This window comes from Poecilia latipinna, unplaced genomic scaffold (genome assembly GCF_001443285.1).
Source record: "Poecilia latipinna isolate Pla-1442-1.1 unplaced genomic scaffold, P_latipinna-1.0 Scaffold3063, whole genome shotgun sequence".
NCBI classification, from domain to species: Eukaryota; Metazoa; Chordata; class Actinopteri; order Cyprinodontiformes; family Poeciliidae; genus Poecilia; species Poecilia latipinna.
The window spans coordinates 18204-29315 of record NW_015115679.1 but is presented as its reverse complement, the minus strand read 5'-3'; the positions used below and the strand labels follow the sequence as shown (position 1 = coordinate 29315).

General features: G+C 37.3%; 1 protein-coding gene across 5 annotated transcripts in view; it reads right to left on the bottom strand.

Annotated features, from left to right (window-relative positions):
• Positions 1-1445: 1445 nt before the first annotated feature.
• LOC106940024 (Rho guanine nucleotide exchange factor (GEF) 3) overlaps positions 1446-11112 on the bottom strand; it is a 22563-nt gene continuing 12896 nt past the window's right edge. For 2 of the 5 annotated variants that reach the window (XM_015022633.1, XM_015022632.1), the window contains exons 3-11: positions 7326-7433; positions 6073-6354; positions 5534-5596; positions 5371-5467; positions 4401-4477; positions 4063-4320; positions 3381-3551; positions 3102-3291; positions 1446-2033 (exon numbers count right to left, since the gene is read on the bottom strand). In XM_015022633.1, the coding sequence (XP_014878119.1) occupies positions 1549-2033; positions 3102-3291; positions 3381-3551; positions 4063-4320; positions 4401-4477; positions 5371-5467; positions 5534-5596; positions 6073-6354; positions 7326-7433 (1731 nt within the window). In that variant the 3' untranslated portion in view covers positions 1446-1548. Of the gene's footprint in view, positions 2034-3101; positions 3292-3380; positions 3552-4062; positions 4321-4400; positions 4478-5370; positions 5468-5533; positions 5597-6072; positions 6355-7325; positions 7434-8317; positions 9255-11112 lie in introns of those variants that run through there. The other 3 variants (XM_015022635.1, XM_015022637.1, XM_015022636.1) reach the window with 3 other exon arrangements.

Genomic DNA, 11112 nt, shown 5'->3' with positions numbered 1-11112 from the left:
TACTAGGACACATTTGGCTCAATTGACATTCCTGAATTATGAGTTGCACATTAATAAACAATGGTTCAGGCATTCATATGGACATATTTCTTATATACAGTCTTTATGTACAATACATGTACAACAGCTTTCTCTCTGCACATAAACCAACTGGGATCTGTTTGAGATTTATACCGAAACATAAACCGATAACTCTTGGTTCTGATTTTAAAACTGAAAATGCTCTAAAAGATTAATGGTTCTGCTGCTAAATGGGTTCCTCTCCATTTCCACTGAAACTGGGTCAGCTCCCAGTTTCAGTTCAGCTGAGACAAACGTTAAAATGTTTATAAAACAGCATTTAAAACCCATCTGGATAAAACGGTATGAAGCTTCTTTTTCCAAACATGAAAGTAAAGCTGAATGCTCAGCATAAAATAAACCCATTTTTTACAGTGAGAATTGTTGGAACAATGAACATAGCGCCACCATCTGTCACAGTGGCTAAATGAGCTACTGCAGCAAACAAAGCCAAATTATCGGATTATTTTATTCGCTTCAGAAACATAAAATTTTAGGTTTTTCACTAGAATCTAGTTAAAATTAGATACATTTTACTGGATGATAAATTATTGCAATAAATGATAATTTTGTTTTGTCACAATTTTCAAATATTGACAAGCATTGATAATGGCATAATTTTCTAAAGAACTTAACACTGGAACTTGAAGATACACTGCAAAAACACAAAATATTACAAGTATTTTTGCTCTAGTTGTTGCTGCAAATATCTTAGTACATTTGAAATAAGTCAAAACTAAATTACAAGTAACTTTAAGATATAGGAGCTTGCTTAAATCAGTAATTCTTAAATATTGATGAAAATGTTCTACTTCCACTGCCAGATTATTTCAAATTAACGGGCCTGTGCCATTACCTAGCAACCACAGCCAAACTAAGGCCCGTTACCTAGCAACCAAATTCTGGTTCCACTGGCAGATTATTTCACTATGTTGAACATGTCTTGTCATGACTGAAATAATCTAGCACATTTTTAAAATAAAAATTTGCAAGAAGATACAAGACCTCAGAAAATTTCTAGAAAAGAGCAAGGAAATTTCAGAGTTTGTAAAGACAAAAATTTGCCACAAGAAACTGAGAAACGTCAATCATTCTTGAATATTAATAAAGAAGTCTAGTTCAACTGGCAGATTATTTCACCTATAACTTTGGAAAAATGTTATAAGAGTAAAAAAATCCAGTGGATTTAGTTTGTTTTTAAAATAAATGTTAAAGAACTATTGGCTTAAAACAAGCTCCTATATCTTGCTGGAAAGTTCCTTCCAAGTTAGTTTTATCTTAATTCAAATGTACTAAGATGTTTACATTAGAAACTAGACCTTAAATACTTGATAAGATTTTGTGTTTTTGCCGTGTAAGAAAACTTCAATAAAAAACATCCAGTTTGTGGTTGGAAGGTCACAAATTTCCTAACCATCAGAACCAACATTTTGTTGAGTATCTGAACTGATTCTTTATTTGGTTGAATTCAGTTCAGTTTATTTTCCGTCAGCATCTGCAGATCATTTCCTCATTGTCTCCGGCGTCGGTGCTGATTTCCTTCTCCTCCTCTTCCTGTGCGTTCAGAGCGTCCTTCCCACCTGTACTCTCTACTTCCTGGTCCATCCAGCAGTCTGCAGGTGGTTCTGGTTCTGGTGTCGACTCCCTCTCACCGTCCATCTCTGGTTCTACTGATGACATCCCATCATCGTCGGTCATCATGCTCTCTGAGAATAAACCAACATCTTCCAGATTCACATCTTCTGTCTTTGCCAAAGTTTTGTTTTTGATTCCTGAAACTTCGCTCGAATCGGTCGGTTCTCCTGGTTCTGGTTCTGTACGCCGTTCCGTCTGAGGAGTCTGCTCTCCCGCCGCCTCCGTGGCCTGCCGGATGCAGTTGATCCACTGCTGCTTGTTGAAGGCGTCGCTCGCCTGGAAGCAGTGCGTCTGCAGCTGGCTTCCTGACCGGCACGAAACCCGGAAGAAGTTCTTGGCTGAGAGGAGAAGAAAGTTAGTTTTAATGATAAATTATTTTTAAAATATCTGGGGGAAAAAATCATCCAACACTCGAGAACAGGAGTGTAACTGGCTCTTTAGCTAAAAAAACATACAAATTTGGAGAACTACACTGCAAAAACACAAAATACTACCATGTGCAAATATTTTATAACACTTGAAATGAGACAAAACTAACTTACAAGTAACTTTTCAGCAAGAAATAGGAGATGTTTAAGACAATAATTGTTGAAAAATCATTAAAAAGTGCTAGCTCCACTGGCAGATTATTTAACTTATAACATGCAAAAAATGTTACAAGTGAAATAATCTGCCATTGGAACTAGTACTTTAAAAAAATCAATATTAAGGAATTATTTATTTAAAGCAAGCTCTGATATTGAGCTGAAAAGTTACTTATAAGTTAGTTTTGTCTTATTTCATTTGTAGAAAGATGTATTCGCTAGAAACTAGAACAAAATACAATTTTTTGCAGTGAATCCAGTGACCACACTGTAAAAACACAAAATCTTACCAATTGTTTATGGTCTAGTTTCAAGTGCAAACATCTTAGTACATATGAATTAAGGGGGAAAATGACTTAGAAGTAATTTTTCAGCAAGACGTAGAAGCTTGTTTAAAGTCAATAATTTCTTAATCCATTCATCCATCCATTTTCTATACACCCTTGTCCCTTAGTGGGGTCAGGAGTAATACCTTAATATTTATTTTAAATAAAGTTCAGGTTCTACTGGAAGATTATTTCACTTATCTAATATGGAAAAATATTAGAAGTGAAATAATCAACCGGTGGATCTAGAACTGGGTTGCTAGGTAACAGGCTGGGCTGGACTGGGGTTGCTAGGTAACGGGCTGGACTGGCATTGCTTGGTAACGTGGCAGTGCCTGTTGATTGTGAAATAATCTGCCAGTGGAACTAGCATTTTTCATCAGTATTGAAGAATTGTTGATTTAAACAAGTTTCCATTTCTTGATCAAAAGTTACTTTTAATTTCATTTTGTCTTATTTCTCTTTTCAGCTAATCGCTGTAACTTTTGTCACTGACTTCGCTCGTTGTTGCTGAAGGCCCCTCTGATGGACCCGCCCACTCTCATCTCGCCGTCCGATACGTCCTCCAGGTCCAGCTGGCGGATGGGGATTGGCTGGCGGCAGAGCTGGTAGCTAACCGGCTGGCTGTTCAGCGAAACCGACCGGGTGATCACCAAAATGTCCTGGAACAGAAACACGTGGAGCTTCTGCAAAACCACATAAAAATGATGAAAGTTTGGTGAGAAACTATCAAAACAATAAAAGTGGATGAGAATAACTCTGGAGAGACACTAACGATTCCTCTGTTGTTCTTCAGCTCTCCGTGGCAGCTGAGCGTCTTGGATCGGTCGATCAGTTCGTGCCGCCGTCCTTCATCTGAGTAAAGCAGACGGTCCTTATAGTGCTGACACTCCGACTCTCCGGTCCGCCTGTTGATGTCCGCCACCACGCTCTGCACCATCAGCATCTGTTGGGCCAGAGACGAGCTAATTATGCTGCCTTCAGATTGCAAACAAAACTGGGAAATTATGACTTCCGGGTCGGAAAAATCAAAGTTAATCAAACTGGGAGGAACTCAGAATACCTTTAGTTTAAACTTTTAAGGCTGACTTCACGTTTCAATATGGCCGCAGCAGTAAGCTGTGGTGGAAATGTGTTTTTTTTTACAAAACACACACTTAAAAGTGAGTCTAAAATCAATGCTACATGTAGCACCTGAAACTCTTAACGGAACAAACTGAAAGTGGTGTTTTCAGGACGCCATGTTAGGACCGGTGTAGATCGAGGGAAAAAAAATTAAGAGTAAATTTCCGCAAAAGTACAAAATCAAAGCCAGCTTGATTTAAAAAAAATTCTACAAAAAAACTCTGAAATTTCTGAGTTTGAAAAGTAAAAAAATTGTAAGGAAAAACTAGCAAAATGTTTGCGTTCAGTCTAAACAAGTGCAACCAGCAGTCATCAGGGTTGGGTTTCCTCACCGCTTCCTCCAGGTGCTGCCGGTCCAGGTGGTCGTTGGGTGTGTGCTTCAGGATCTCTCTGAGCAGCAGCGGGTACTTCACCAGCCGGCTGCGAGGGATGTCCAGGAAGTTCCACAGGTCCAACTTCCTGCTGAACGGAGACTGCAGGCAGCGCTGCAAGAAGTCCTGGACCCGCCGGTCCTGCTTCTTCTGGTCCAGCAGGGCCTTGGCCTGAACCTGGTTGCTGCAGTACGGCGTATAGGAGGAGAGACACGGCAGCTGCAGGGACACCAGCACATCGCCATGAGGTATCCCGCCCAGCTTATAACGCTGATAAGATGAGACAGAGAAACGCTCACCCAGCCGGTCAGGATGTGTCCGACATTTTCTGTGGTTCCGTCGGGTTTTCTGGCGTCTCGTAGCCGACTCAGCAAGTCTGAGAAAAGTCACAAATTGTTGCTACACTGCAAAAACACAAACTCTTACCAAAGAATTTTGGTCTAAAAAAAAAAAGAAAAAGATTTTTGGTCTAAATTCAAGTGTAAATATCCTATTTCACTTGAAAAAATACAAAACCAACTGAAAAGTAACATTTCAGCAATAAATACGAGCTTGTTTTAAGTAAACCCTCTGTAATTTAAATGAAAAAGTTCTAGTTCGACTGGCAACTACAACTTTGAGTTTAGCTTACAAACTAAATACTTAGCTTGCTAACTAAATACTTAGTTAGCAATCTAAATATACAGCTCTGAGCTAGCTAAATATTTAGCTTACAAATTAAATATCTTGATAGCTAGATATTTTTGTTTGAAGCTACATATTTTGGAAGTTAAATATTTAATTTAAAAATAAATACTATGTTTTTTTAACTAAAACATTTTTAATAAATTTGTATCTGGCTAACTAAACATTTAGTTAGCAAGCCAGATATTTAGTTTACAAATTAAATATTTTGCTTGCTAACAAAATAGTTTCAAGCTGAATATTTAATTGGTTAACTAAATATTTAGCTTTAAGACAAATATTTACTTGGCAAGCAAAATTGCTAATTGAAAACAAAATGTTTAGATTGTAAATTAAATATTTACCCTAAAAGCTAAATATTGAGTTGGAAACTCTGCCATTTATAAATGAATGAATTTGAATGAATGACATGGTGAAAATATGACTTTAATCAATGAACCACCATTTTTTTCCTTTCTTACAACTTAATAGTCCAAATTTTTGCTAATTTTGACTGCGTAAATTTACTAATGGCACCCCACAGGAACTGACGTCAAATTAATGTTTAAATGTTTTATTTGGCCTTTATCAGAAAGCTGGTCTCACCTTCATGCAGAGGTATGAGTGAGTCCAGAGTACCGAAGATCTGGTTCAGTTCCTGCTCAGTCATGATGGACAGCTTCAGCATCGGGTCGTGGTACGCCTGCAAATTAATTAATGTAAATACCAGAAAGACAGCAAAACAACCAACAACCAAGCTGCTGTTTACCTTTTTGGCCAACTTTAGGTCTTCCACCAAGTCCTGTTCTCCTTGAGCCAACTCAAAAATGGCCTGTAGGAAGACGGTTATGTTGAATAAAAATCACAAGAGACTGAACATTATTCACTTACACTGCAAAAACACAAAATCTTACCAAGAATTTTAGGTCTACTTTCTAGAGCAAATATCTTAGTACAGTTGAAATGAGACAAAATTAATTTACAAGTAACTTTTCAGCTTGAAATAGGGGCTTGTTTTAAATTAATTATCCCTAATATTTATATTCCACTGGCGGATTATTTCACTTAAAACATGGAAAATGACTTTTTATCAGTGAAATTATCTGCCAAAGGAACTAATATTTTAAAAATCAATATTAAATAATTATTGACTTAAAACAAACTTGTATATTTTGCTGAAAAGTTACTTGAAGGATAGTTTTCTTATTTAAAGTGAACTATTTATACAATAAACTATAAAAATACTGTTGTGTTTTTCCAGTGTGAAAACATAAATCTGATGATCATTTCTGAGTAGAGAAAAACAACCTCTTGTCTTTTTATCTCCTTTGGACTCAGAGTCGCTCCGACTCGGATGTCGAACGTCTCACTCCACAGCTTGCTGTCGCGGCGCTTGGAGGTGGGGCCTGTTGCCGTGGAAACCCGCGTCATGGTCATGCAGGACGGAGGGCTGGAGACGGTCGCGGAAACGACACGCGTCGTCATCGTGGACGAGGAAGAGGAGGAAGGAGGAGGAAGAGGCGGAGGATTTGGAAGAGTTGAAGCTCGACTCTCGTTACGGAAACTGACGGAGCGCTGCAGGCACAGAAACTTTTAAATAAACATTAAGTTATATATTTTTTATCTTAAATTATTTGAGTCTTTTTCTCTCTGCCTGACTTTAACTTAAACTAAACTTTCCCTGTTTTATGTTTGTTTAGATTGACAAAATTTGCCCTATTTGCTGACTTACAGGAATTGACTTTTCCTGCTGGCTGAACGGCCACTCAGTAAGGAGGAAGTCATTAATCCAAAAGCAACATAAAAGGCCAGATTTGCATCACTGTAATCCCAAATTAGTAATCAATACTAAAACCACACAGTGATTGCCCTTCGATGTCAAGCTTATAAAAATATATATATATATATATATATATATATATATATTTCTGTTTAAAGTCATGTCTAAGAAAATCCATTACAAAAGAACTCAAGGTTTAATCTCAGCCATTATTCAGGTTTATCAGTATTTATTACTCATGTTTATTAGAATTATGTCATCAGTTTTTAATGCACTTTAAACATGTTCAGTTAAAGATTTCTTTAACCATGTTAAAGATTTCCAACATTAATATAAAACAAGCCCTGCGACAGACTGACGACCTGCCCAGGTGACCCCGCCTCTGCCAGGAACGTTCGCTGGGCAGGCAGCAGCACCTACCGACCCCACTATGGATGGATGGATGGATATAAAACAATAAGCAGGAAGTTATTTGTGAGTCCAGAAAGGAAACCCAGATTCTGGCGGGTCGGCAGTTTTCCCACAACTTCACCTTCAATCCATTTTATTTGACTGGATATTTAAAATGTCGTCCAGTTCCAGTGGTAAATGTACATGAGAATTAAAAGTTTATTGATCTTTGAGAATGGGTTCTTACCACTACTGACAGATTATTTGAAATATTATTTATCACAATAACTTCCAGGACAATTTATCGCTCAGAAACATTTATTGTTATTCTGTAGCAGAAAGCTACAGCAACATTTTCAGTGAAAAGTGGGAACATCTGCTGGCGGTTTACCTGCAGAGTTTGGCCGATCCTCTTCAGCGAAGTGGCTTTAACCGGAGGCAGCAGGCTCGCCAGCGCCGCCACCCTGGGAACAGGTTTGCTGCGCTTGGTGCCCGACTCCTGGAGGAAAAATGAAAAACTTTGCCATTAATCGTCAGAGTTCCTGATTTCATTGCTTTAAGAGAAATCAGCCCTGAGCAGCATTCCTGCACAGCAAACAGGCAAGACTCAGAAAAAGACAAAGATGTTCAGCTGTTTGGCTGAATTTAAAAAATGCTCTACGACTATAAACCTCTGTCCAAAGTGCTTATTTTGTTATTTCTGTTATTTATTATGGATATTTAAAATCTCTTCCAGTTCCAGGTTTAAATGTCCAAAAACAACTTTAATTATTCATTTCTAATCCAAACAACAGACACAAGAGATGACAGGTAAAAACTAGAAAAAAAACAGACATATAAAAGGTCATAAATATTAAAAATATTTAGAATAAATAAACGAAAGAAAGAAACAGATCAGATTATAAGAGAGGATAGACACTGGTCCATAAGACAGAGATGAATAATTTCTTACTTAAAATGTTTGGAGGAAAACTTGCTTCCAATTCAAATACTTTACAAATAATCTCGACAAATTAAAAAAGACAAAAAATAGACACAAAAGAGCAGCATAGATAGCATGAATTAGAGCTAAATAACATGGAAATAGATGAAAACTACAGTGAGTAGATGATAGAAGTAGATTTGAAAGGATGTATTTAGAGAGCAAAACATTTGATAATTTAGAGAAGAGAAACACAAAAACTAGAAAATAAAGTTTGTTAGATTTTGGGTCAGATAAGAATAAAACCAACATGCCACTCAGTGAGCAGATCTAATGTAAACTAGAGATAAATATATGTTGTTTATCATTGGTGTGAAGCTTTAATTAACAATAAAAAGTGAAAATATCTTTGGATTTCTGTGTGATTTCCACCACAGAGGTTGCCTGGAGGAACGTCTTACCTCCTCCTGTTTCCCCATGTTGTGGTTCTGAGAGGAAAACCCAGAGGTCAGCAGGTGTCCCAGCACAGAACCGGGCCTCTGACCTGCCACCATGCTGATGACCCCGGACTTCAACAGGTACCGTTAAAGCGCCACCGAATCATCACCCAGAGGCCGAAGGAACCCAGAACATCTGAGGACCCAGGAAAAGCTCCTACTGATCCTGCAGCTCTTTAAAGTTCACAGAATAAAACTGGAGGTCTGTTCTGTTCAGACCGTCCAGGAAAAATGTCCGAACACGCCGTGAATCCTGAGATCGTCTGCTCCTCTGTCCAACCCCTGTCAGAGACAACGGGTCGCCCCTCCCTCACTGACGCTCCTACGCTCTGGTTCTGCTCCACTTACTCAGCTCTGGCCCGCTCTGATTTCCTTCCTTCCATTCTTATTCTTCCTCCTAATTTCTAATGCATTTAGCAACATTCTGCTCCACATGAAGTTTAACTGTTTATTTTGCTCTTTTTCGTCCAAACTGTGGAAACATTTATAAACATATTCTGTTGTTGATGTCAACAACAAACAGCCAGAGACTAACCCTAAAGCAATCTTTCTCAAACTGTGGTGGTCTGCAAGATGCTGCATGACCTTTAATTTGCTGTGTACAGCTAGCTTACCAAGGGAGTGTGTTAAAAATAATAAAATAATAAGTAGGTTAAGACCAGGTCACTCACAAGAAAAGCTGGTGGAAAGAAAGCAATGCCAGGAATACTTATATAATTGTAAAAAGTAATTTCTGCAGGAATGTTTTTTTGTTTCTCTGAGTGAGTTGCTGAACTTTTGTTTTTAGAACACAAGTAGAAACATAACATGCCACCAGAAAACCGATCTACGTCTGCCAGGCTGCTGAGTGTGATATAACAGTGACCAGGCTGTGAGGAGCGCTGCGCCCCACGCTGACTAACTGCATCCTAACATCCAAAATAAAACAATTATTTACATCGGGCTAAAAGGAAAGTTTTGTTTCTGCCAAAGCAACTCAAGTCTTTTTCTCTTTTATCATCCTCCTAAACAGCATGAAAATGTTGCTAAAGCACACACTTGTTTTAAAGAACTACTGCTTTTTAGATTTCCATGTCTTCCATCATTGAAATCCACATTTTCAGAATCTGTAAATAACCCAACATAAATCCAATCTAAACATTTTGTTTGCAAACTAAGTATTTCGTTAGCAAGTTAAATATGTATCTTTCAATTAGCTCCAGATAAAATATTTAGGTAATAGGCTACGATCTTAGCCTACCTCCTAAATTGGCTAGCTAAATATTTATTTTGAAGCTAAATATTGAGTTAGCAAGCTGAATATTACATTTGCTGACACATTATTTAGTTTCAAAATAAGCTAACCTATTTAGCTCCAAGATAAATATTTACAATTTAGCTCTGATCTAAATGTTTAGTTTGTCAGCTAAATATTTAGCGTTACAAAGGGCACCCCATAAGTTACAACTGAGGGTTTATACTGGTTTCCATTGCCAGACAACATAGGCGACTGTAGCTCTGAATGCCACATTAATAGACATTTATCTAAATAAATATTCATCTAAATAAACTTTTATTTAAATATATTTATTAATGTCAGTATTTTTGTCAGTATGACCTCAATTCTCAAGTCATTAGAGCTGATAGTAGAGCTGGTACTGGAGCTACTGGTTGTACTGGAAACCCCAGTCCGCTCATTAAAAGGGATGTGAGCCTGTAGGCGGCCGAAACTGTGTCCTGCTTTTGTCCAGCAGTTTCCAGATCGATAACTATGTTTGTTGTTGGCGTTATTAGTTATTTGGTGAGAACATGAACTTGAGGTGCTTTCCATTTGTAGACAGAAGCATTTCCTAACTTTACATTTATTTCCATAACTTAATCCCACATTTTGGTCCCAACATTATCAAACCAGAGATTCTTAAGAAATTCCCAAACTGCAAAGCAGCGCTCATGTTTAGTTATAGATGGAAAACCTGATGCTCTATTTACAAGTAAACAAAAATAAATGGATAAAGAGAGAGTCCAGAAAAGGTTAACTTAGGATAAAAAATGAACTGCTTAGAAGGCTTTTTAAAAATAAATAAATTTTGTTAAACTGTGACTATTATTGGAGTCAACAGCGAACTCTGACACTTCATGGTCACTAAACAAAAGCAGCAGCTCCACCTCTGACTCAGCTCTATTGTCTAAACAAAGCGACTCGTCTGCAGACGTTTCAGACAGACCCGCCTTGTTCTTGCAGATTTTACGACCAAACAGCTGGAAAGAAGCAACTGAAATGTTGAGCTTTACAACTGTGCAATAAAAATGTGTTTGGAAGGGAAATAAGAGTGTCACTGCCTTTTATTTAATATTTCTTCTGTCAGTGTGATCTTAGGTCACTGAACAACATCGATCGCTGAGCATCTATAACGTTGGCCTGAGGGATTCAATTAACCAGTAGGACATGAAATCAATGGCGGCTCTGGATCCAAACAGAAACTTCACAGTAAACACAAAACTCATTATGATCACAATTTGTTCTGAATTTGCACTAAAAAAAAAAGTCAAATTGAATTTAACTGAATTAAATTATTGTTATAAGCATAAATAAATCAGTGCTATAAAAATAAATTGTTTTATCATTATAGATATTTGTAACTTTGAATTATTGTTTTAAAAATAGACTTAAATGTAATTATTAATATAATAATTTGTTCTAATTTTGATTTAGTGCTATCCAAGTAAATTAATTGTCGTGATCTGTGTTTCTGTGTGTTTATTTTTGAGTTCTTCTGTGT